At 38.0% G+C, this 25,819-nt stretch overlaps 1 protein-coding gene across 3 annotated transcripts in view; it reads right to left on the bottom strand.

Annotated features, from left to right (window-relative positions):
* Positions 1-2,442: 2,442 nt before the first annotated feature.
* The window catches only part of LOC5569013 (putative fatty acyl-CoA reductase CG5065), a 66,646-nt gene continuing 43,269 nt past the window's right edge, over positions 2,443-25,819 (bottom strand). For 2 of the 3 annotated variants that reach the window (XM_021854399.1, XM_021854400.1), the window contains exons 2-11: positions 18,358-18,570; positions 18,175-18,291; positions 8,242-8,346; positions 8,036-8,179; positions 7,843-7,977; positions 7,650-7,770; positions 3,316-3,618; positions 3,110-3,242; positions 2,788-3,045; positions 2,451-2,723 (exon numbers count right to left, since the gene is read on the bottom strand). In XM_021854399.1, coding sequence (XP_021710091.1) covers positions 2,576-2,723; positions 2,788-3,045; positions 3,110-3,242; positions 3,316-3,618; positions 7,650-7,770; positions 7,843-7,977; positions 8,036-8,179; positions 8,242-8,346; positions 18,175-18,291; positions 18,358-18,489 — 1,596 coding nt within the window. In that variant the 5' untranslated portion in view covers positions 18,490-18,570 and the 3' untranslated portion in view covers positions 2,451-2,575. Of the gene's footprint in view, positions 2,724-2,787; positions 3,046-3,109; positions 3,243-3,315; positions 3,619-7,649; positions 7,771-7,842; positions 7,978-8,035; positions 8,180-8,241; positions 8,347-18,174; positions 18,292-18,357; positions 18,571-25,819 lie in introns of all 3 variants that reach the window. The other variant, XM_001652617.2, reaches the window with a different exon arrangement.

The following is a 25,819-nucleotide window of genomic DNA, read 5'->3' as shown; positions in this document are numbered from 1 at the left end:
TACATTGTAATTCACCTGAATCATCGTCGTCCGAATCCCAATTCCCGGTTCTCAGCATGGTCAGTCGCTCCGTCAAACTATCTGTTTCGTTGGCAACTGCCTGAGCGTTGATGTGGTTGACACCTTCGTTCCGATCATTTTTCAATTTGTAACACTTCCTTCGCACGTGTCCATAGCGCTGACAGAAATCGCAATAACGTTGATCTAATGGCCATTGTCCTTCGTCCTTCCGAAATCGGTTATAAGATGGACCAGCGGATGAATCACGATATCTGGAATGCTGCGACTTGAAGTGTACACGTGAACTATGCGGACGATCTTCTGCCGGTCGAACACCTAGCCGGCTTTTTACAGGGCCACGGAAACCCTGGGATACTTCCCTCATCCTTTGGATAACTGCTCCTCTACCACCAGTCAGTGGGTTCCTAGTATTCAACGAAGCCACCAAGCCAACATCCTCATTGTTTGTCAAAGCCTTTGTATGAGCCGCCGCCATTTCCCAAGTCGCGATAATCTTTTCGGCTTGATCCAGGGTCAATTTTGTGCTATCTTCCGTGAAAAGGCGATGTTTGAGTGACCCATCAGCCAAACCAACGAGAATACGGTCAAGTATAAGGCGGTTCTTTTGGTCACCGAATTCACAGTGTTCCGCAAGAAGCTTTAAAGAAAAAATAAAGTCGCTCGCTGACTCGCCAGCTTGCTGAACTTTGGTACTAAAATTGTATCTCTGAAGCAAGACAGAATCCGTCTTGTCCAGGACTTCTTTGAGCTTCTGGGTAAGTACCTCATAGGTCACTTCCTCTAACAGCGCTTCCGTAGGATAAATTTTCTCGGCAACGCTGAATAAATAGTCGCCTCCCAAGAGGAACATCTGGTCCTTCCTTTGACCATCGTCGACCTTATTAACTCGGAAGTGAAAAGCAAGTCGCCGTATCCACGTAGCGAAAGACTGTCCCTTACGGTAGGGCTCAATGTTGGGAGCCACCACATAAGATGACATATTAGCGAATATCTACACGAAACACAGATAATAAATTTATGAATGGATGCACAACAATAATTGGCAATTGTTCGTTGAATAGTGCAATTTTAATCTAATATCTTTTTATCCCTTTTTTCGAGCAAAAAAAAAAACTCAAAATGGAAGAGGCACAATTTATGCAACTCCGTTTCAACCACAAGGTTAAAATGTCAAATGTTTCAAAACTCACCTGAACAGATTATCCCCAAACCAAGATGCTAAGAAGGTACCAGAAATCCACCGGATGAAACGTAGTAGATCCTTAACGGCAAGGGCAAGGTCCGCCGCAAGATGTTACGATGTATAACCTCTCAAAAATAAAGGAAAAAGACACTCTTAATAACTGATATTTAACTCTTCAATATGTTTAAAAGAATTCATAGTAAGCAGAAACGTAGTCCTACTCCAAAATCTCAGTTCTAATAAACTATTCTTTTGTTCACAATGAAACGACGCCACGCCACCAACGAACGCAAATGGCGTTCCAATTAACAAAGGCGCTTTATTTCCTTTTGTTACCACCGAAAAACCACGCCAGCTGTTCACCTTCAAACAATAGCTGCGGTTTCACCACTTTTTCCACTATTACCTTCTACCTTAAACCGGATTGTCACCAGCTAATTTTCGCTGCCTACTCCAGCTCGTTCTACGGAAAGGGAAAATCCGTTCTTCGAAATGGTCGTGCCAGATTCCGCCGCTTCCAAATTCTCTCGTCGCCACTAAAATGTCCGCTCACTACTGTTCAAGAAGGGTGACTGATTACGGGGGTATTCTTCCGGAGGGTGACTTGAAAAAGAACATCTTGTGTTCAGATTAACTTCACGATCAGAACTGATCTTTCGATCTCTTTATTGACATCAGAACAGCTAGCAAGTAGCTGGCAGTGTTGCGCGTAATGCTTTCTTTTCTTAACATGATTGCTGAATATGCATATGCACGTATAAATGTTTTCAGTCAAATGTTATTTCAATATACAATAACTTCGTAATGCCTGAAAAAAGCCTTGGAGACAGCTCTGCAAGAATCCCTGTAGAGATTTATCTGGTGGAATCATTGAAGAAGACTCTGGAAGAATTTCTGTAGGAATCTCTATATTGCTTTAGAAGAGGAGAAATCACTTGAAGAATCCCTGGAATAATTCCTGAAGGTATTCCACTGCCCATGTTTGCAAGGTTGACGTGACCACCAGTACTATGATTGCTGGACAAATGTATTTTTGTGTTCTCTGCTGCATTTTTGCATCTGTTAACAATGTCGGTTAAATGATCTGTACATTTTCTAAAGATTGAAATTCATAGATTAAAAGTCATAAAAATAAAATAGTAATAAGAAAATCAAAAACATGAAATATGTCTTCCTGTGTTGTATGTTGGAATATAACATAAAGAATGTCATCAATACAGAAATAAAAGGCGTATACATCACTTGGTATTGTTTTATTATGCATGTTATCTTTTGCCCGGGTAAATTTTTATGGTTGGAATAAATATACATATGGACTAATAAATTAAATAGATGTTGCAACCCCCTCTCATTTTCTAGATGAACGAAATATTAGAAAAGAGCTAATACGTTAATAACTCGCGCAAAAGCATTTAGAAGCTTCGACCAAATAGTACGTAACCGATCCGATTTTTTCAGAAGAAATCGCCACATGCACCCGACCAATATCAGTTTGAAAAACTGATGTAGAATATACAATCTACAAAAAGTATGAGAAATGTTTTATTATCGGATTATTGATTATGAGAACACAGTATACTTACTTGTACATATTATTTCTACATTTTTCTAGAGACTGAGGATTTTGTTTGAACAAGAATTCGCGAAAGCCTAGTACGTATCTTTCGATGTACTCGTGCCAATCAATAGTACCGACATCAAATTGGAATGTATTTCTATCATCGGAGCTGAGATGAGTCAGCAAATGTTTAACGTTATCATTGCGGAAGCGCCACTGAGCATTGGTAAAATATTGCAGACATGTCGCGGCTTTGCCCAACTTCATTTGAACGATCTTCATTCTAGAATTAGGAAAAGGCATTAATGGATAAGGTTACCGTGGCAGAAAAAGCTTTCAACTCTTACATTGGTTTTCGTCCAGTTGCGATGGAAACTAAATCTAGGAAAATTGCAGGAATGAAGTGTACTAGAAATCCATGGATAAGATTCAAAGCCTTGTTGGTTCGCAGGTTCCCCGTTGGAAACCACAAAACACCCTCTAAAAGAGAAATACAGGGATTAATAAGTTTAAAGTATAACGTGCAAAAGTGCACTTGAAGAATAATACTCACCGACAGGGTGTTTTCTCATATTATCTATGCACATTCGAACAAAAGATCCCCATGTTATAGGATTATCAATGCCACTTGTGCAGTTATAGACTGTGATATTGTTTGCACCTTTACGAGACGCTGTATACCAAGCCGTAACAATCATGAGATTTATAACCAAATCAACCGGTATAAGATCCGCCACGCAGGATTCCTCACACAAGATGGTTCTGAACAGTCCTTTACTGACTGCAGACACAATTCCGGTTGGACCGTTGAAATTATCTACCCAACCGCTGACAGGTTCCTTGAAGCTGGACAAGACTAGAATGGGCAATTGGGAGATAATTATAGGTTTAGTTGCTAGCGAAAAAACTACAGAGAAGCGAAGGATGACAATACAATGGGATGGTTTATGGAAATACGGATGCTGAATGTAGCCCTCGCGACCCATAAATGCGGCTCGTGGAGTATTTTAGAAATTACACACATAGGTAAGCTGCTCATCATATGTATTTGATTGAAGATTCAATTATGTAGAAGCAGTTGACTACCTCGATAAATGTTATAATCTAACCTTAAGTATTTTAATGTTAACCTTCCAGTCGTCGCGCAGTTGGCCAACGTCAGAACCACCTTAAACTCTGTTGGGACCCCGCATCTTGCAGGATCACGTAACGAAACTTCAAGAACTCTCGAAGTCTAGGATTCATCAGTTTCGCTAGGAATCAATATGCCCCTTCTAAGAACATTGGAGTTCTCGCAGGGCATTCTCAGAATAAAGCTAACAATTTGCAGATTCTGCTCAAAATCATCAAGGCTCCTAATGTATCTTAATATGAATTCTCATATAATCTCTGTTCAGAATTTAAAAAAATCTATTGAAATGATTCTTAAAGTCGACAAAATTCCATTGGAAATCGTCATACCCATGGTTGATTTATCCATTTTGGAATTCCAAGGATATTGCAAGAAACTTTCAATATTCCTCAAATAATCCTCTGGATCACGTCAAGAATCACTAGGCAGAATTTCCTTGGGAAATTGCTTATAACTTAACAAATAAATGACTTGTAAGAGTTTGACCTTCATATTCAGCCTCAGAAATCATGATTTTAGTAAGCTATGATATTTTCAATATTTTCTGAAAGTTGTTTTCATGGGTGATCATTAGGGAACCTCAGGATTCCACTGAAATTTTGAAAGATTTTATAAAGAATGCCAGGAATCTGCTAAAGTTTGAAAGTCATGCCAATAGGGTTTTTAGGAGTGTTTGAACATACAGTCAACTCTCCCTTACTCGATACAGTCGAGTCTCCACATCTCGAAATCGAAGGAACCATCGAGATAGGGAGAAATCGAGAGAGGGAAAAAATCCTGATGGTAATTCTTGGGAAATTCTTATCAAGAGAAATTCTTTACACAGTTTCACCTAGGATACCTTCAAATGTTTCTTTTGATAAGAATTTTCCAAGAATTACTATTAGGATTTGTTTAGAGTTTCTTCTTGAATTACTTTGAGATTTATTACGCTATTTTTTCAGGAATTTCTCTAGAAAACTTAAAAAATGGCTGGTAGAATTTTTTAAAATTATTTCCCGAATGTCTTCAGTATTTATTGCAAAATGCTTCAAATGATGAGTTACCCTGAGAGTACTTTTATTATTAGTATTAGTCATTACAGTCGACTCTCCATAACTCGATAGTCAAGGGACCATCGACTTATAGAATTATCGAGTTACAGAATATACCGACGCAAAAATCCAAAAATCGAAGCAACAAATTTATGTATGTACAACAAATATGTCAAATGCAAGCTTTCAATCCATATTATGTGTGTAAAATATCAAAACTGAGCTAAAACCATTTTTTCGCTTTGAAAATCCCGTTGGTCAATATAGGCCAACGGAACCAGTTTCGGCCAGAGATTTAACTTCGGTTCCTAAATTGGCCAATCGCATTGATTTCTCATGAGAGTGGCCAAATGAGGAGTGCCCTGGCCAAATAAGGTGTATGGGAGTTTAAATTATAAGAAAAATGAATTGTTTTTCTTAAGTTTTGAGTCAATTTGGACGAGTAAATGAATGTAGCACTATCATGTGAATGTGATCTACTGAACACAAAAGGTTTCATGCTGATTGGCTATGTAAAATTGTGTATATTCCCCTGTGGCTACAACTGCCATATGGCCAAAACCGGTGCTTCTACCCTATACGGTATCAAGGAAGCGTTCGCTCTTAACCCTCTAATACCCAACCCCGCCTTTAGACGGGGTACACTTTAGAATTTTGTGTATTTTTTCGTAGCTCTGAAATCAAAATGATTCTATTTTTAGCTTAAACCTTGACTCATAACACGCATATAAGAAAAGTTTTTTATTACTTTTGAAACTTTTTTGTATTTTTGAAAATTGTTTGAAAAATTGTATTCTTATATAATCTACAAATGCCTGGGTTTAAGTTAACGTGTAATATAAAAAATCGTTACTTTTATATTTTTCTACGATCAACCTATCGCAGAAGAAAAGTTTGGTGGTATTAAAATAATTTCAAACCAGTTTTTCCGTTAATTACACGGAAAATAAAAATAATTCCTGAAAAAAATTAAAAATTTTATATTTTTAAAAGTTCCGTTAAAACTTGAATTTTCATTAAGGTACAGTGGGGGAAGTGTATCAGTGGGGTAAGTGGATCATTTGTCTATATTAATCATAATTACTTGAATATGTTGAATGTTTTTGCACCATTGCTTCGTTTTAGGTTATATTCTTAGGTCCACACTGATACTATTGCAAAACTGGTACTACGCGTATAACACGTACACAATAAAACTTTTCAGCTGCAAAAATAAATTAATTTGAAAATTGTTTTTCATCAGTAAAAATCATTGCATCTCTGTCTACAATCGAATATAGTAGTTTTTTCAACACGTGGTGAGCATTTCAGTTCTAATTGAATGAATCACAATAAAAAATATGTGATTTTTATAAATAAATACAGATATAATGGACATGGTACACTTACCCCTACTTTTTAATGGGATGGGGTAAGTGGATCAATTATTATTATCATTTATTGGCAGACTGCTTACGAGAATTTGAATTAGTTTTAATATCCGCATATGTTGTTTTCCTTCCACTTTTTTCATTTCTAGCTTAAATTTGTCAAATTAACCATAGAAAGTTTGAATGAATCCACCTTAAAGTTTTTTTTTTATCTTTCTGGTATAAAAATATATAAAAGAATGAATATTGTAAAATTCAAACGAAACTTTTCGTGGTTTATCTAAGCTGAGTTGCAAAAGAGCAAAATATACAAATTTTCCAATTCAAAGCATATTATCGTACCTTATGTGACCATAAAAATTGTTCTAGACAGATGATACAAATATAATCAGAAATAGAATAAAATAATTTCGGTTTGTATAAAATGTAAATGTAACAAATATTTTCAAACAACGAATATTTAATGGAAAACATCGTTAGGAATAATCCTACAATACTTCTATAAAACTTTTATGTATAAATGGATGAATTTTCTCCAAATTATTCTAGTTATAATGCTCTTTTCTGTTCGAATTAGTGTGAACGCATGTATAAACATATTTCATAAAATTTTGATAAAATAAAGTTATTTTTTAATTTTTATAGTATCAAAATGCAACAAAACTAGCACTAAAAATATGAACGAGAGTAATATAATTCTTACTATACATAATTACACCACATTTGTTATCAGAATAGATTTTTTTATTGGTGATCCACTTACCCCACCATGGTGGGGCAAGTGGATCATTTGGCGCAAATTTTCAAGTTTCTTATACTCAATACATAAGAATCCGAAAAATCGAAATATGTGACGATTTGAAGTATATTAGTCCCTCATTTGTTATCCATATAAAAAAGTTTGAATTACATTATTCACGTTAGCTGTACATAACAATGAAGTTGGCTATTGATTTTTCTGTATCCACTTACCCCACGGTACCTTATTTCTAAAAATCAGTAACTAGAAGAGGCTTCAAGAAAAAATGGATGTTCGAAAATAAAAATTATAAAAATCAAAAACCAAAATTCATAGATTTGCGAATAAAAATAAATCATTGCCCAAAACGTGTTTAGAACGATTTTAGATAACTAAAAATGATATTTAGATCGAAAATAAAAAATTGGGTATTAGAGGGTTAAGCAATCTTGCTTGAGATGCAATGAGCTGCATTATTTTTGTTGATGATATGTACTGCCCATACTCGCATAACAGTCCCATTTATATAGGGAATCCTATAGAAAATGGGACTGTTATGCGAGTATGGGCAGTGTATGCTATCTGAAAAGTGGTTGAATGTATAACACTTACCAATAGAAGGCCTAACAATCGACACAGGTAAGCCCTTTGCTTCTTTCAGGAGCATATGTTCCGCCATGGCTTTCGTAAATGTATAGCTGTTTGGTCTGTTACCAATCAGTGATGGAGTTAACTGGAAAGTATGAAACAATTCCGTTAAAAAATAATGTCGAGGTTATTTTAATGAATTACACTTTACACATACCTTTTCCAAAATATCCTCGGGGAACCATCGCACCAATTGGATAATATCGTCTGGGTTGTACGGTGGCGGGTAAATAATTTCGGTTACCTCTTTTTTATCGCAATTACAGTACGCTGTAGAAACATGCACTAGAGCCTGAAATGCAGTAATTAGTAGTCGATGATAATCACTAAATGAAAAGCCTTGTACTCACGTCCAAACAGAGCATTCTGTGACACAGTTCCACCAACTGTTTTGTGCCTAGCATATTGATCGTGACGGATTGCTTGATTTTTTCATCAAATTTCACGGTAGCTGCAGAATGGAACACTATGGACACCTCTTGGCATATCGTGATCTGGGCAAAAATGTATGAGATTAGTTAAAATATTCTTTTTGCGGGCATGGATGGTTGATTACCTGATCAATTTCCGATATTCCAAGCTCGTTTAACGTAATATCGCCATTTATTGGAATGACCTTTTTCAGATTGCCCGGATTTTCGTTCCGTATTCTGTCGAATAGCTATAGTTAAAAAGAAAAAAAAACATGAGTAGAACATTAACACTATATACTCTATGGCTATAGGGTGCAGAGTAGGGCAGTTCAAAATTTAAAAAAAGTTTGGAATTCCAATCTCCCATGTCTTCCTTACTATCCTTACCGTAAAAATAGTGTTCTGTGAATTTTTCAGCTTTCTAGGTAGTGATTCAAAGGTGGCCCAAAGACGATATAGGTTTATATGGAAATTATTATGGAGAAATTTTGAAAAATGTCCCAAATACGTTAGAACTGTAATGTAAGTACAAACTTATCATCTCATAGCGAAAACTCATTCTTCAAACCTTAATGAAGGACTTTGAGCTAATTTTGTTTGGGATTTTTGAAGATGTTTGCAGGACTATAATCTCATAAGAAGCTAAATAATAGCAAAGTAACTCTCGGCCTTCCTTAGCCGAGTGGTTAGAGTCCGCTGCTACTAAGCAAAGCCATGCTGAAGATCCCGATCGGTCCAGGATCTTTTCGTAATGGAAATTACCTTGACTTCCCTGGGCATAAAGTATCATCGTACCTGTCATATGATATACGAATGCGAAAATGGCAACTTTGCCAAAAAAAGCTCTCGGTTAATAACTGTGGAAGTGCTCATAAGAACACTAAGCTGAGAAGCAGGCTCTGTCCCAGTGAGGACGTAATGCCAAGAAGAATAAGAAGCAGAAACTCTCGGCCGACACGAGCGTCGAAATTTTCATAAGTTTGTTTAATAATCTTACCTAATGCATTATGATCATGTTTGGGCAATTTCACATTGCCTAGTATAGGCGATATTTTTCTTAAGCATTAGGAATGTTAAGCAAAATAAACGAATCGCTTTAAAGAATGCAGAAATTTCAAGGAAATTGTAAATCGGTTAGGGTGTCCATTCAAAATCAGCTTTCCTATTCCCGGATTTTTCCCGGATGCATAAAACTTCAATGATAATGATACTATGATTCTTTGACTTGAAATTTTCCAGATGTTTAACTTTTTAACCATCGAAAATTTTAATGTTGATTTATTACATGATAGATTGTCAAATTTTGGAAGTTGTTAGCAAATAGAGTGAAGGATTCGACAGGTGTTTGAATCCAATCACTAAAGGGGTTTATTCAGCAGCCGCATAGTGCTTGGTCAGGGTGTCTACTCATTTACAGAAATGAAATTCCCTGAGATTTCCAGGTTTTAAAAATAATTCCAAGATGAGCAAATCTCTCAAAATGTACAAAAATAGTCAATTTTAGATGGCTAAAAACTTTTTTTAAATGAAAGGTATCCTTGAAAATAAATTTATTTAATAACTAGTGGTCCCGGCAAACTTCGTTTTGCCATCAAGTAGGCCGTTGAAAAACGCATTGAAAAGTACAAATACATACAAAATTAAAGTCCCGTCCAATCTCGTTTTTCCGAATTTCCAGATAAAAATCCTTGACTTTTCATACATAGAAACACGTCGGAACACTTCAGGAACATACCTATGAAAGAATTTCCAAAATCCGATAGCCCGTTCTGAAGCCATTTCGTGACATACAAACACCATTCCATTTTTATTTATATAGATAGAAGATATAGATAAACTTTAAAGTATTTTCGCTTCATTAAAAAACAATAGGGGCCCAGATAGCCGTAGCGGTAAACGCGCAGCTATTCAGCAGAACCATTCTGAGGGTCGTGGGTTCGAATCCCGCTGGTCGACGATCTTTTCTCGGGCATTAGAGTAGGCAATAAGGGCAATAATGGCATAAGAGTATCTTCGTACCTGCCACACGATATACACATGCAACAATGGTCAATCGGCAAAGAAAGCTCTTAGTTAATAACTGTGGAAGTGCTCATTAGAACACTAATCTGAGAAGCAGGCTTTGTCCCAGTTGGGACGTAACGCCAGAAAGAAGAAGAAAAACTATTATCTGTATATAAAGTAAACATAGCAAAAAAAAGATGATTTTTTTTTAACTGCTGCGAAAATTAAGAATGTTTATCGAATGATCTGGAAGTGCCTTAAATCATCAAAGTCAGATTTGAAAAAATAGACTATTCGATCTTAAGGAGAAATATCCTTTCCCTCAAAATGGGATTCAGGATTTCTGAAGAGCGTTTCGGATTTTTTTTCTTTGGGGAAATCGGGGTTGGTAGTACGACCGTATTAGAAATAAAAGCTTTATAGACCTGAGGCCCTTTTTGGAATTTCTTATGACATTACGACAAGTATAATAGCTCGATTTACTATAGATTTCTTTCACATATTACTCCGCAGATCTCTTGAGGAGTTTGTTTTTAGATTTGTCATGAACTTTCTAAGTAATTCTTCCATGATTTTATTTTTTTTTTGAATCATTTCTAAAAGAGGTCTCAAAATATTTTTTTTATCTGTAACATTTCTTTAAGAAGTCTTCAAATATTTTTTCATCCAGCGAAACATCTAGAAAATGGTTTTAGATGTTTTGGAGAAAAAAAATGCGGTGAATTTCGAAAGAAATTCCTAGAGTAACCTCAGATGAAGCTTATGTGAGTTCTAAGTACTCCTTGAAGAATCCCTACGGAGATCTCTGAAAGAGCTCCTAAATTTTTGATAAAATTCTTCCTAAAATATTTAAAACATAAATTAGAATCTTCAAATAATGTCCTACAAGACGATTTGAAGAAATTACTTGGATCAATTTGGATTGAATCCCTGAATTTTGACTAGAGTTTTGAATAATCCATGGATATTTTATTTGAAAACTCATTAGAGAAGTGTTTGGACTACAGCAACAATATTTTGATGATATGCTGGAGATCTTCCAAGATAAGTTTCTGGAGCAACTTAATGAGGAATCTTATGTCAAATTTATCGAGGAATTCTTTGAGAAGTTAATAATAGATATCATCTAATAATGCCTGATGGACTTTTGGAGCAATTCCTGAGAGTAATAGTGGATGAATATTTGAAAAAATCCTTAAGACGATATAGGTTTATATGGAAATTATTATGGAGAAATTTTGAAAAATGTCCCAAATACGTTAGAACTGTAATGTAAGTACAAACTTATCATCTCATAGCGAAAACTCATTCTTCAAACCTTAATGAAGGACTTTGAGCTAATTTTGTTTGGGATTTTTGAAGATGTTTGCAGGACTATAATCTCATAAGAAGCTAAATAATAGCAAAGTAACTCTCGGCCTTCCTTAGCCGAGTGGTTAGAGTCCGCTGCTACTAAGCAAAGCCATGCTGAAGATCCCGATCGGTCCAGGATCTTTTCGTAATGGAAATTACCTTGACTTCCCTGGGCATAAAGTATCATCGTACCTGTCATATGATATACGAATGCGAAAATGGCAACTTTGCCAAAAAAAGCTCTCGGTTAATAACTGTGGAAGTGCTCATAAGAACACTAAGCTGAGAAGCAGGCTCTGTCCCAGTGAGGACGTAATGCCAAGAAGAATAAGAAGCAGAAACTCTCGGCCGACACGAGCGTCGAAATTTTCATAAGTTTGTTTAATAATCTTACCTAATGCATTATGATCATGTTTGGGCAATTTCACATTGCCTAGTATAGGCGATATTTTTCTTAAGCATTAGGAATGTTAAGCAAAATAAACGAATCGCTTTAAAGAATGCAGAAATTTCAAGGAAATTGTAAATCGGTTAGGGTGTCCATTCAAAATCAGCTTTCCTATTCCCGGATTTTTCCCGGATGCATAAAACTTCAATGATAATGATACTATGATTCTTTGACTTGAAATTTTCCAGATGTTTAACTTTTTAACCATCGAAAATTTTAATGTTGATTTATTACATGATAGATTGTCAAATTTTGGAAGTTGTTAGCAAATAGAGTGAAGGATTCGACAGGTGTTTGAATCCAATCACTAAAGGGGTTTATTCAGCAGCCGCATAGTGCTTGGTCAGGGTGTCTACTCATTTACAGAAATGAAATTCCCTGAGATTTCCAGGTTTTAAAAATAATTCCAAGATGAGCAAATCTCTCAAAATGTACAAAAATAGTCAATTTTAGATGGCTAAAAACTTTTTTTAAATGAAAGGTATCCTTGAAAATAAATTTATTTAATAACTAGTGGTCCCGGCAAACTTCGTTTTGCCATCAAGTAGGCCGTTGAAAAACGCATTGAAAAGTACAAATACATACAAAATTAAAGTCCCGTCCAATCTCGTTTTTCCGAATTTCCAGATAAAAATCCTTGACTTTTCATACATAGAAACACGTCGGAACACTTCAGGAACATACCTATGAAAGAATTTCCAAAATCCGATAGCCCGTTCTGAAGCCATTTCGTGACATACAAACACCATTCCATTTTTATTTATATAGATAGAAGATATAGATAAACTTTAAAGTATTTTCGCTTCATTAAAAAACAATAGGGGCCCAGATAGCCGTAGCGGTAAACGCGCAGCTATTCAGCAGAACCATTCTGAGGGTCGTGGGTTCGAATCCCGCTGGTCGACGATCTTTTCTCGGGCATTAGAGTAGGCAATAAGGGCAATAATGGCATAAGAGTATCTTCGTACCTGCCACACGATATACACATGCAACAATGGTCAATCGGCAAAGAAAGCTCTTAGTTAATAACTGTGGAAGTGCTCATTAGAACACTAATCTGAGAAGCAGGCTTTGTCCCAGTTGGGACGTAACGCCAGAAAGAAGAAGAAAAACTATTATCTGTATATAAAGTAAACATAGCAAAAAAAAGATGATTTTTTTTTAACTGCTGCGAAAATTAAGAATGTTTATCGAATGATCTGGAAGTGCCTTAAATCATCAAAGTCAGATTTGAAAAAATAGACTATTCGATCTTAAGGAGAAATATCCTTTCCCTCAAAATGGGATTCAGGATTTCTGAAGAGCGTTTCGGATTTTTTTTCTTTGGGGAAATCGGGGTTGGTAGTACGACCGTATTAGAAATAAAAGCTTTATAGACCTGAGGCCCTTTTTGGAATTTCTTATGACATTACGACAAGTATAATAGCTCGATTTACTATAGATTTCTTTCACATATTACTCCGCAGATCTCTTGAGGAGTTTGTTTTTAGATTTGTCATGAACTTTCTAAGTAATTCTTCCATGATTTTATTTTTTTTTTGAATCATTTCTAAAAGAGGTCTCAAAATATTTTTTTTATCTGTAACATTTCTTTAAGAAGTCTTCAAATATTTTTTCATCCAGCGAAACATCTAGAAAATGGTTTTAGATGTTTTGGAGAAAAAAAATGCGGTGAATTTCGAAAGAAATTCCTAGAGTAACCTCAGATGAAGCTTATGTGAGTTCTAAGTACTCCTTGAAGAATCCCTACGGAGATCTCTGAAAGAGCTCCTAAATTTTTGATAAAATTCTTCCTAAAATATTTAAAACATAAATTAGAATCTTCAAATAATGTCCTACAAGACGATTTGAAGAAATTACTTGGATCAATTTGGATTGAATCCCTGAATTTTGACTAGAGTTTTGAATAATCCATGGATATTTTATTTGAAAACTCATTAGAGAAGTGTTTGGACTACAGCAACAATATTTTGATGATATGCTGGAGATCTTCCAAGATAAGTTTCTGGAGCAACTTAATGAGGAATCTTATGTCAAATTTATCGAGGAATTCTTTGAGAAGTTAATAATAGATATCATCTAATAATGCCTGATGGACTTTTGGAGCAATTCCTGAGAGTAATAGTGGATGAATATTTGAAAAAATCCTTATGAAAATGCCTGAAATAAATGAAAAAATCGGCTAAGGAATTATTTTAGGATTTTGTAGGAAAATGTCGAAACATTTTTTCCCAAAAACTCTGGAATAAACTTTGAGGCAGCGTTGGAATGCTCTAGGATTATTGGACCAAATTCTGAAGAAATGCCTCTAAGCATCCATTGAAATCGCTGATAGTATCTGGGGAGACATTTCTGAAAGTATTCAAGAAGAAATCACTGGAGAAATTACTTGAATGACTGAAGCATTCCTCGCGAGATCTAAGAAATATCATTAAGAACTTGTGGAAGAGTCGCCTAAGAACTTGTGGAATAGTATGTTTAAAGCCTAAAAAGCAGATTAAAAAAGGGACTTTAGAGCCTTTACAAATTTGGAAATCTTAAGTGTCCTTGTCTAAACATGTTTTATGCTGATTAATTAAAAATCGTTGTCAACTAGCGTTTCGATAGCGGCGCAGCCGAAAATGTTTTTAATTGAGGAGATTTTTTGTCACAAAAACGACATATTATACCATCTGTTTCAAAATAATTTCCCTGAGTGGAGCCGAAATTCCCTGAGAATTCCAGGTTTTTCCAGGTAGAATAAAATTCCCTGATAATTCCAGTTTTTTTTTTTTCAGGTAGTAGACACCCTGTTGGTTCTGTCTTAAATTATTGAGTAGTACAGAATTATTCAAAACATTCGCAACTTAATCGTTTTATCCATAAAGCATGTTCGAATTCGGAGAACTTGATCTAAGTTATGTATGAATTAATATAGATGTTTATTTTGAAATATTGCAGGTGCCAAATGTTAACGGTTCGAATTTTAAAAGAGGAAAGGATTACTGGGAAATCAACAAAGATCTCTTGAACGTTTTGTATAAAATGTCAAAACTGAAAGTTTGCTTCAATTACCTTTAGAACAGGATTTTTACCTTGAATTATTATTTATTCCAAATTATTTGTCGAAAAAAACTTATATTTTTCGAAACAGTTGAAAAAAAATGGCAGCTGTTCTATAAATACATTAGAAACACTGCGTCAATATAACCCTACTAGTCCCTAGAAGAAATCTTGATCTAGTGAAACTTTCCTTGAATTCAGAGCGAATGAGGGATGAGCTTTGTTGACAGAAACGATATATCGTTAAAAAATTATTTAATTATTTTTCTGTGAAACCTGCTAGAAAAATGACATACATCCAAAACAGCATCTTCCCAGAAATCCATCGAAAATTTTTCAAAAATCTTTTTAAGAATTAAACGAAAATCTGCACAAGAATACCTAAATGATCTCGCCATGGATTCATTAACGATATCAAAACAAATTAATAAAAAATGGCCGGAAGAAATGTGCACAAATCTGTACAAAATCTTTTCAAGGATTTTCATAGATTAAGAGGACTAATCAAGCTAGTATTCCTAACAAATCTTCACCAAATATCACAATGAATCCTCCGAACAGGAACACTTGATAAATCTGCCTAGGATTCTTTCCACCAACCACTAGAAATCTACTTAGAATGTCAAGAAAACCCGACCAAGGGTCTTTCATACAATTAACTGAATTATTTATTAGCAATCCTCTAATAATAAGTTTTTTAGAGATTTTTTCAAACATATTTAAAGTAACTCGTCAATTATTGCCTAGATTTCCGTTAGGATTTCTGCGAAAAAAAAAATTCTATGCATCTTGAAAGAAAGCTATCAAGCATCGCCAAAAATTTAATTGGGAGTCCCTAAGTACTCTTTCAGAAATGCTTCAAGCATTTCAATCATGTTTCATAAGATTTTTTTCGAATTTGCTGCATATCTTTCCAGAAATATACACAGCATACATTAATGAATGTTTGCCCTTTACTGGCATATACCAGATTTGCTAGTATGTCCGAAACATAGTTTTTGGGAACTTGAAATCAGAAGACACAGTGTGTTTGTTTGACAAATTGAGACATGAATTTGCGAAAAAATACGCGTTCTAGTGGGACTCGAACTCACGACTCCGTGTACGCTAGACCGGCGCTTTAACCAACTAAGCTACAGAACACCTTATGATTCTGCGGAATAGAAAGCCAAACTGAATCCGAGTACTAACTATGAACACATCTCTTTTCGCAAATCCATGTCTCTTTCGGGCTTAGATGCCAAACCCCCACCACGCTCACGTTTGTATCTCCCGATCGCAAGTGAGAGCGAATTGTTTATGGATGCTGAGTTCTTACGCTCTACAGCCGCATACCTATAAGCCGAACACTTGCCAGCACGAAATTCAGTATGCGTTGAGCTCTCAGTGCGGTCGCACGCTCTACGACCAACTGCGCCAGGACGCAACTCGGGATACATTAATGAATGTTTGCCCACTAGAACGCGTATTTTTTCGCAAATTCATGTCTCAATTTGTCAAACAAACACACTGTGTCTTCTGATTTCAAGTTCCCAACTATGTTTCGGACATACTAGCAAATCTGGTATATGCCAGTAAAGGGCAAACATTCTTTAATTTATCCCGAGTTGCGTCCTCCTGGCGCAGTTGGTCGTAGAGCGTGCGACCGCACTGAGAGCTCAACGCATACTGAATTTCGTGCTGGCAAGTGTTCGGCTTATAGGTATGCGGCTGTAGAGCGTAAGAACTCAGCATCCATAAACAATTCGCTCTCACTTGCGATCGGGAGATACAAACGTGAGCGTGGTGGGGGTTTGGCATCTAAGTCCGAAAGAGACATGGATTTGCGAAAAGAGATGTGTTCATAGTTAGTACTCGGATTCAGTTTGGCTTTCTATTCCGCAGAATCATAAGGTGTTCTGTAGCTTAGTTGGTTAAAGCGCCGGTCTAGCGTACACGGAGTCGTGAGTTCGAGTCTCACTAGAACGCGTATTTTTTCGCAAATTCATGTCTCAATTTGTCAAACAAACACACTGTGTCTTCTGATTTCAAGTTCCCAAAAACTATACACAGCATCTTATAAGAAATCTGTTGTAAGAAAAAAATACTGAAGATCTTTGCATGAAACCAATGATTTTGAAGGACTAAAGAAATAAAAAAAACTAGAAAATATTAACTATCCCTTTAACATCTTACCAACAGTTAGAATGCGTTGTTCGAATTATAAGGCAGGCATCCACACAAACGTTTTGTGTTTCGTCCATAGTAATTAAAATTGAAAGTATTTTCCCGGTGTGTTCTACAATTTCCCGGGGTTTTCCCGTATTTTCCCGGTCATTTGGAATTCCCGGGTTTTTCCCGCTTTTCCCGGATTTCCCGGATGGATGGACACCCTGGGTTTTATATCCAGAGGCTATGAATTCTGTTGATAATAGTCTTTTGAATAATTCCAACCATACTTTATGTGGGTAATCAGTGTTACCCAAAATCAGCAAAATTTGAAATCAATCATATTTTTTGAAACATGCTTCCAACTACCAGAAAACAAAATATAATATATAGTCATGAGTTTTTGATGCCAGTATTTGTAACATTTGTTTAGAAAAATATAAGATCAAAGTAGACCCGGAGTCCAGTAAATGCTAACATTATAATCTGCTATTTCACACACACACACACACCAGTAGAGCCCATGTTCGATACATATGAGACCTGTCCCGCTCTCCCTGCGAGTGCTATACGTACCATTAGACTGGTACAAATTTTGATTTTTTTGGTTGTTGATTTTTGAATTATGTGAATACAAATTTGGCTAAGCCTACACCATTTAAAGTTTGCATGGACATTATTTAGGTTTAAAGTTCAACCTTATGTGTTCAGCCCTTTAGCTTATTATTATAATATTCCACGAAGTTAGCAGTTACCACTTTGTTGAAGAACACATCGTGATTGGACGTCTGGATAATAATTTATTGTTGAGGTCAACGTCTATAGCAGTTTGATATGATTTTTCAATATCTCTCAAAGCAACATTTTGATTTGATTTGATCCAGTCAAAATTTGATCGTCAGCAAATTGGCATGATGGCCGAATAGAAAGGTAGACTTTTTCCATACAAACTTCGAAATGCGTGGCATATAATTGAAATCGTTTAAGCATAGGGAAGCTAAACTTCAAAATTTGCATCAGTCTTGAGTATTATGATACGAAAAAAACTAAGTGTATTAAAAAGAGATCTAGTAAAACTTACCGGACTGTTCAAAATTTCCGTCAATCTGGCGGATATGTCTTGTCCTCGTTTCGGACGAATCAGAATAAAAATATTCTTTATTCCTGGACAAGAACGTAGCAGCTTTTCAATGAGAACCTGAATATGAAAATGGAATTAGTATTTTGAACGGTTCATATTTCGCAAAAAAAAAAAGAAACTTACCTTGCCCATGAAACCAGTGCCTCCGGTTATGAAGATGCTCCTACCATGGTAAAACTCGGCAACGGATATATATTTTTTGTCCTTCGCTGAATTTTCGTTGGCTCTGCCTTCCGCGCTCATTTTGGAAGCCATGATTTATTACACTATTTTCGCCAATTTCATCAAATGCAGATTGGATATTTGATGACTGAGTTACGAGGAATTGCTTCCTGTCTGGAGAAAACGAAAAACAAAATAATTTGCTAGGTTAGCAGCACTTCTTACTCCACGGGTTTGCAAAGTTAATATAACGCAGGCGACCAAATGCGAATTGAAACTAACCAACTCCTGATGAATGAAAAGAGCGACAAGGTAGAAACCTCTGAATAGGGATAATTGCTCCAAATGTGTCTGGATATAATAATGTTATTGGGTAGCTGAGGTAGTTTATACGTTAAATGAGCGAAGTTTTGAGCTTCCCATCATATGGTTGGCAATTCGCATGACACGTAAGTTTTACCTGGAAGTTCATCTGAACGATGAAGATACAAAAATCCAATAAGAATCACATACTGTCGATATTCGCATATCAGTCTCAATTGACTTTGGCACCCTTGGTTTCTATTCTTCTTCTTCTTTCTGGCATTACGTCCCAACTGGGACAAAGCCTGCTTCTCAGCTTAGTGTTCTTATAAGCACTTCCACAGTTATTAACTGAGAGCTTTCTTTGCCGATTGACCATTTTTTGCATGCGTATATCGTGTGGCAGGTACGAAGATACTCTATGCCCTGGGAATCGAGAAAATTTCCTTTACGAAAAGGTCCTCGATCAGCGGGATTCGAACCCACGACCCTCAGCATGGTCATGCTGAATAGCGGCGCGTTTACCGCTACGGCTATCTGGGCCCCTTGGTTTCTATTGTTAGCAACAAAATTGTAGTTTCTGAAAGGAAAACATGTTACAAGCTAGATGCGTTCGAACTAAAGTTGTTAAAAACAGTCTATTTTTTTAAATATCAGAAAAGTTTTTGGTAGAAAATCAATAGTAATTAATATTCAATTCAAATATTAACAAATGGTTATACTGCCCATACTCGCATAACAGTCCCATTTATATAGGGAATCCTATAGAAAATGGGACTGTTATGCGAGTATGGGCAGTATACTATTGTGCCAATTCACTAAGTAATAGATCAAAAGCCACAATAATGGTAAAGTGTCGCAAATAAAATAAATGATAATAAACTAAGTAATAGACTTCAACCAATTCTAAATATACAGAAATTAATTAAATCTTTTTTGATTTGTGTTTCAAACGCCACATGAGCACCATAAGAATTTCGTTTTAGTTCAACGTTGCAGACGATGCTAAAACATATTTGTGCATCTAGTAAGAGACTTTCATTTGTAAGTTTCAATTCACCAAACTGTTTAAGGTGAAACAATTTGTAATCTAAATTTGATATTGTACCAAATCTTCAATGGCACGAATGCCCTATGTCCCTATCAGGGTGGTTCGAAAAATCGGTTTTGTTCAACACTGCTCGTTCGATTCAAATTCTTAGTGTCCTCCGAACATTTGAGCACATTTGAATGAAAACTGAGACAGCACAAGCCGTTCAAAGTTTATAAGAGAATTACTATGCGAAACCCAAGAAATTCATTCAATCGGTCATAATGTTTGCATATGAGCCCTTGGGAGTTAGCATTAAGTTTGAACTGTTAGATACATTTGTCAGCTACAACTTTGCCGAAGACCGTGTTCAAATTAGGCGTCTCAATAATTGTTGGTTTGACTTATATCCAATCGGAAAATTCTTCAACAATGCTCATTAACTTTCTGAATTTACAACATTGCTGCATTTGGCGCGAAAAACAGCACATACAAATCATGGTTACTAGGTGTTGCAGTATCCACACTGTGACGATTATTGGGACCCCTACGGTACGGCGTCGCCGCACGGTGTATTGTCATCTTTTGGCAGCCCACGTCAATCGAGAAGAAAAGTGAAAAGTCATTGTAAACATATTGAACTAGTTGGAGATTAGTAGAATTTGTAATTATTTACTATATTAGTTGCTGTTGGCATATAAAACAAACAGTTTAGCATTATTTTTGCTTTACGGACCTGTAAGTTTGCCAGTACATGAATTACAATGTTATTATTACTATTATTACTATTATTATGTACTCACATGCTACAAACTTTGATTACAGGTTTAGTTAATTTGTAGAATTAGCCAGTACCTATTGCTAGCGAGTGAATTTGAGAATTACACGGTTAACTAAGTAATATGTAGGTATTCATGTGAATTTATAGCTGGGCGATAATAATATGAATTTTACCATCGCTAGCTCCCTAACCTCATTCGAATTTGTGGGATTCTTAGGTGTAGAATCAAATGAGTTGCGAAAACTAATTTGTAAGTATTTTGTTATACGTCAGTTACCATTTCTTCACAATAAAACTATATTTCAGTTGAGTCTCTCTCACACCACGAAAGGACTGCGAAAAGTTTCTTTACAAACTCAAAAATTCATGTGAATTTATAGCTGGGCGATAATAATATGAATTTTACCATCGCTAGCTCCCTAACCTCATTCGAATTTGTGGGATTCTTAGGTGTAGAATCAAATGAGTTGCGAAAACTAATTTGTAAGTATTTTGTTATACGTCAGTTACCATTTCTTCACAATAAAACTATATTTCAGTTGAGTCTCTCTCACACCACGAAAGGACTGCGAAAAGTTTCTTTACAAACTCAAAAATTACGATGAGCACCTCGAATCCCACAAGACAAGATGCCCTATCCACATCGTTGGCTGCGTGCATTGGTTGCAAGATATTGGATTCCAATCAGAAGACCGTTGCCTGCAGCAAGTGCTATGCATTATGGCATTGTAGCTGTGCTGGTATTCCTGACGGTTTCGACGGACCATGGCGATGCAATCATTGTTCTACGTTCTGTGGTTCCGTAGCGGGTTCAATATCGTCGACGAAGTCTACATCCAGTGCTCGACTGAGACTCAAACAGCTTCAAGAGCTTAAAGCTTTGGAAGATAAGATTCAGCTCGAGAGAGCTGAGAGAGAGCGCAGATTCCTATTGGAAAAGCACAGTTTAGAAGCCGAAGCTGAAGCCGAACAGACGGGATGCGGCAGTATCAGGAGCAGCGTCAGTCGTCTCCGAAATCGTCAACGTGATGTGAATACATGGGTTGAAGCCACGAACATTGTGAAACAAAGTCTGCAACAAACGGAGGGTTTTGAGCAACCACCGGTGGGTGTCCACACATCTACACCAGTGAGCGGTGCTGGAGCAGTTCCCAAAACTCATCCTGTGGATACGAGAGTGGATGATAAACAGCAGCAGCAGGTCGACCAAGGTCAGCAAAATCAGCTCAACGTGTTAAATACGCCCCTCGGATTGCCGAAGCACATGCTCCCCCCGAAGAAACCTTCGGGCATACTGGAGCCAACGCTTCCCGCCATCCCATCGGCGAACGCTCAGCTTGATGCGTATGCTAGTCAGAACGTCGGTCATTATACCTCTCAGCCATCAACACATGCTATTCCGGGGTCAGTTTTTCCATCGGGAATTGACACTCAATGTAAAGTGACGTTTCCATCAGCGACTGCCACTGATTTCCAATCATCTCAACCAACCCTGCCTGGATTACTAACGCAGCAACCACAGAGCAACGTTATTCGGTCTTCTATACAACTGCCTCATCCAACTACAACTGTTCAGTCGCAGTATCGATACGTCCCACCTTCATCGATTCCAGGGGCTATACCTGCGACAACAACCTCGATGTTCCCGAGTTTACGTCCGTGGAATCAATCAGAGTATGTACCATGGAATCAGCAGGCTAGTATGCAGTATATGCCTAATTTGGTACCCGAACATTCGTCCCAGTCAACTGGTGGACTCATCAGCGCACAGCAGTTAGCAGCAAGACAGGTTGTATCGAAAGAACTCCCAAAGTTCTCTGGAGATCCACTTGAGTGGCCAATGTTCTTGAGTGCCTTCGAGTCCACGACAGCAATTTGCGGAATTCAACCCGACGAAAATCTGGCTCGGCTCCAAAGAAGCCTGGTAGGGAAAGCTAGAGAAATGGTACAAAGTATACTCACCCTACCATCAGCGATTCCAGAAATTATAGCTACGCTGCGCGATGAATGCGGCCGCCCAGAACAATTGGTACACTGTTTGTTATCTAAGGTCAGGAATGCGCCTCCACCCAATGTTAATAAACTGGAAACAATAGTCACGTTCGGTCGAGAAGTTCGTAATCTCGTGACGTACATCGAAGCTGCAAATCTGCAAATGCATTTAGCGAACCCTATGCTGCTTTCAGAGCTCGTCGCCAAGCTGCCACCGAGTATGCGCCTGGATTGGGGCTTGCACTCCCAGCGCACGCAGGACGCTTCAATAAGGGCTTTCAGTGATTATGTGTCGTCTCTGAAGACAGCAGCATGTCACGTTAGTCTGCCATCAGAATCAATTCATGCGGATGATCCCCGAAGGACAAAGAAAGAGAAGAGTGGTTTTGTTAACGCTCACGCATTGGAGCAAGAACCAAATAATTCTGTCAGCAGATGGAAGGAGAAGTTAGAGGCTAAGCCATGTCTTGGGTGCCATCAAACTGATCACAAAGTACGATTTTGCAACAAATTCAAAAGTCTCTCCATTGCCGAACGGTGGACCTTTGTTGAGAAAAATGGAATGTGTCAGCGATGCCTGGTTGCGCATGGCAAATGGCCGTGCCGTACAAAGCAGCCTTGTGGGATTGACGATTGCAAGGATTTGCATCACAAGATGCTGCATCCCGGCAAAAATACGCAAGCCATCATCACCACTCCTCCCTCGCCTGCCTTGGTCACCATACATAGTCAAAAACAATCTTCCACACTTTTCAAAGTTCTACCTGTAAGGCTCTTTGGAAAGAACAAATCGTTGAATGTATTTGCGTTCCTCGACGACGGCTCAAATAAAACACTACTGGAGAATTGCATTGCCAACGAGTTAGGACTCGACGGCGAGAAACAGTCTCTCGTGCTTCAATGGACCTCAAACGTTACTCGGAGAGAAGCAGCGTCGAAAAGAGTAGAACTGGACATCGCTGGGATTGGGAATGCTCATAGATACCACCTCACGGATGTGTGCACCGTGGAAGAACTTGGACTACCACGGCAGAGTTTAGACTACCCGGAACTTTCCAAACACTTCCCTTATCTTCAAGGTCTGCCGGTCAGTAGCTATCAAGAAGCGAAGCCACAAATACTCATCGGACTAGCGGATGCCAGGTTGAAATTGGCTTTAAAATCAAGAGAGCGTCGAGATGGAGAGCCTATCGCCTCAAAGACTCGGTTAGGATGGACGGTATTCGGTGGGCGACGGTCAGTTCCAGAAAGTGTGCAAGTTATGGTTCACGAAATCACCGAACCAGATGAAATCATTCATGATGTTATCAAAGAATATTTCGACAGTGAGAATTTTGGAATAATCGGAGCACGTCCTCCAGAGTCTCCTGAGGATCAGCGTGCACGCAAAATCCTTCAGAGCACCACAAAACGAACGGCCACTGGAAGGTACGAGACTGGTTTATTATGGAAAACCGACAATGTTGAATTTCCAAACAGTTTCTCAATGGCTGAGCGACGAATGAAGTGCCTGGAACGTCGTTTAGAAAAGGATCCGGATTTGAAGAAAATTGTAAACGATCAACTGCTGGAATACTTAGAGCGCGGGTATGCCCATATAGCTACGGATGACGAAATTCAAAGCGCAGACCCGCGACGCGTTTGGTATTTGCCGTTGGGAATCGTTCGCAACCCACGCAAACCAGGCAAGGTACGAGTTGTTTGGGATGCGGCGGCAAAAGTAAAAGATGTCTCGCTAAACTCCATGCTCCTGAAGGGACCAGACCTACTGGTTTCCCTTCCTTCAGTAATCTGCAGATTTCGCCAGAGAAAATTCGCCGTTGCAGGAGACGTTAAGCAGATGTTTCATCAGCTTCAGATAAGGAAGGAAGATCGGCATTCGCAAAGGTTCCTTTATCGAGCAGATCCAGCAGATCCTCCAGCTATTTATATAATGGATGTTGCTACATTTGGGGCTGCGTGCTCCCCCTGCTCAGCGCAGTACGCGAAGAATTTAAATGCAACGGAATACCAAAATACATTTCCGGAAGCCGCCACAGCGATCATCGAAAATACGTATGTGGATGACTTCCTTGACAGCCGCGATACTGCAGATGAAGCCGCCCAATTGGTAATCGATGTTCGAGAAGTCTTCAGCAAAGCGTGCTTCGAAATCCGAAACTGGCAGTCCAACTCTGAAGAAGTTTTAAGTCGCGTTGGGGAAGGAAACCCTGAAACCGTCAAAAGATTTTCCGTGGACAAAACCATGGATTCCGAACGCGTATTGGGAATAAGCTGGATTCCCGAGTCAGATGTATTCGTTTTCAACTTGCAAGTGCGTGATGATCTCAAGCATTTGTTACACGGTGAAATAATACCGACCAAGCGGGAGGTGCTCAGGGTGGTAATGAGTGTCTTCGACCCACTCGGATTCATTGCCACCTACACAATCCATGGCAAGATCCTCATCCAAGACATTTGGCGGTCTGGCATTGGATGGGATGAACGAATCTCGCCGAGGGACTTCGCCAACTGGCAGCGATGGATCAAACTATCTTCAGAGCTGAGCAAGGTGAGCATTTCGAGGTGTTACTTTCCCAATTATGCTCCGGAGAGTCTCGAATCAACAGAGTTAGTTGTGTTCACCGATGCCAGTGAGATGGCTTACTGTTGCGTCGCTTATTTTCGCATAATGGATCGAGGAGTTCTGAGATGTGCGTTGGTGTCTGCGAAATCAAAAGTAACCCCTTTGAAGCCGCAGTCAATTCCACGGAATGAACTAAATGCTGCTGTGATGGGAGTACGGTTGGCGAATGTTATAAATGAGAGTCACACTTTACCAATTACAAAACGAACATTTCTGACCGATTCCAAATGTGTAATATCTTGGTTGAGATCTGATCCGCGAAAATATCGGCAATATGTATCATTCCGCGTCGCAGAAATTCTTGATACTAGTCGACCTTCAGAATGGAAATGGATACCAACTCAAGTGAACGTGGCAGATAAAGGCACAAAATGGGGCAAATGCGGACCGTCACTCGACCCTAGTAGCGAATGGTTCACCGCTCCTGAATTTTTATTCCAACCATCGAGTAGTTGGCCAACAAAATACCCGGATTCAGACGAAAATGATGAGGAACTGAGGGCAGTTTTCGCTTATCATGGCACAACTGACGATTGCATTGTTAAGTTCGAAAACTTTTCAACATTTCAAGGCTTACTTAAAAGAATTGCTATGGTATATCATTTCATTCATGGATGCCGCCATCGTGTACGTGAACGTACATCATCGTCCACCGCGCCGTTAACACAAGAGGATTACATGGCTGCGGAGA

The sequence above is a fragment of the Aedes aegypti genome, chromosome 3 (genome assembly GCF_002204515.2).
Source record: "Aedes aegypti strain LVP_AGWG chromosome 3, AaegL5.0 Primary Assembly, whole genome shotgun sequence".
Classification (NCBI taxonomy): Eukaryota; Metazoa; Arthropoda; class Insecta; order Diptera; family Culicidae; genus Aedes; species Aedes aegypti.
The sequence above is the reverse complement of the archived record's forward strand: the minus strand, read 5'-3'. Positions and strand labels throughout refer to the sequence as shown.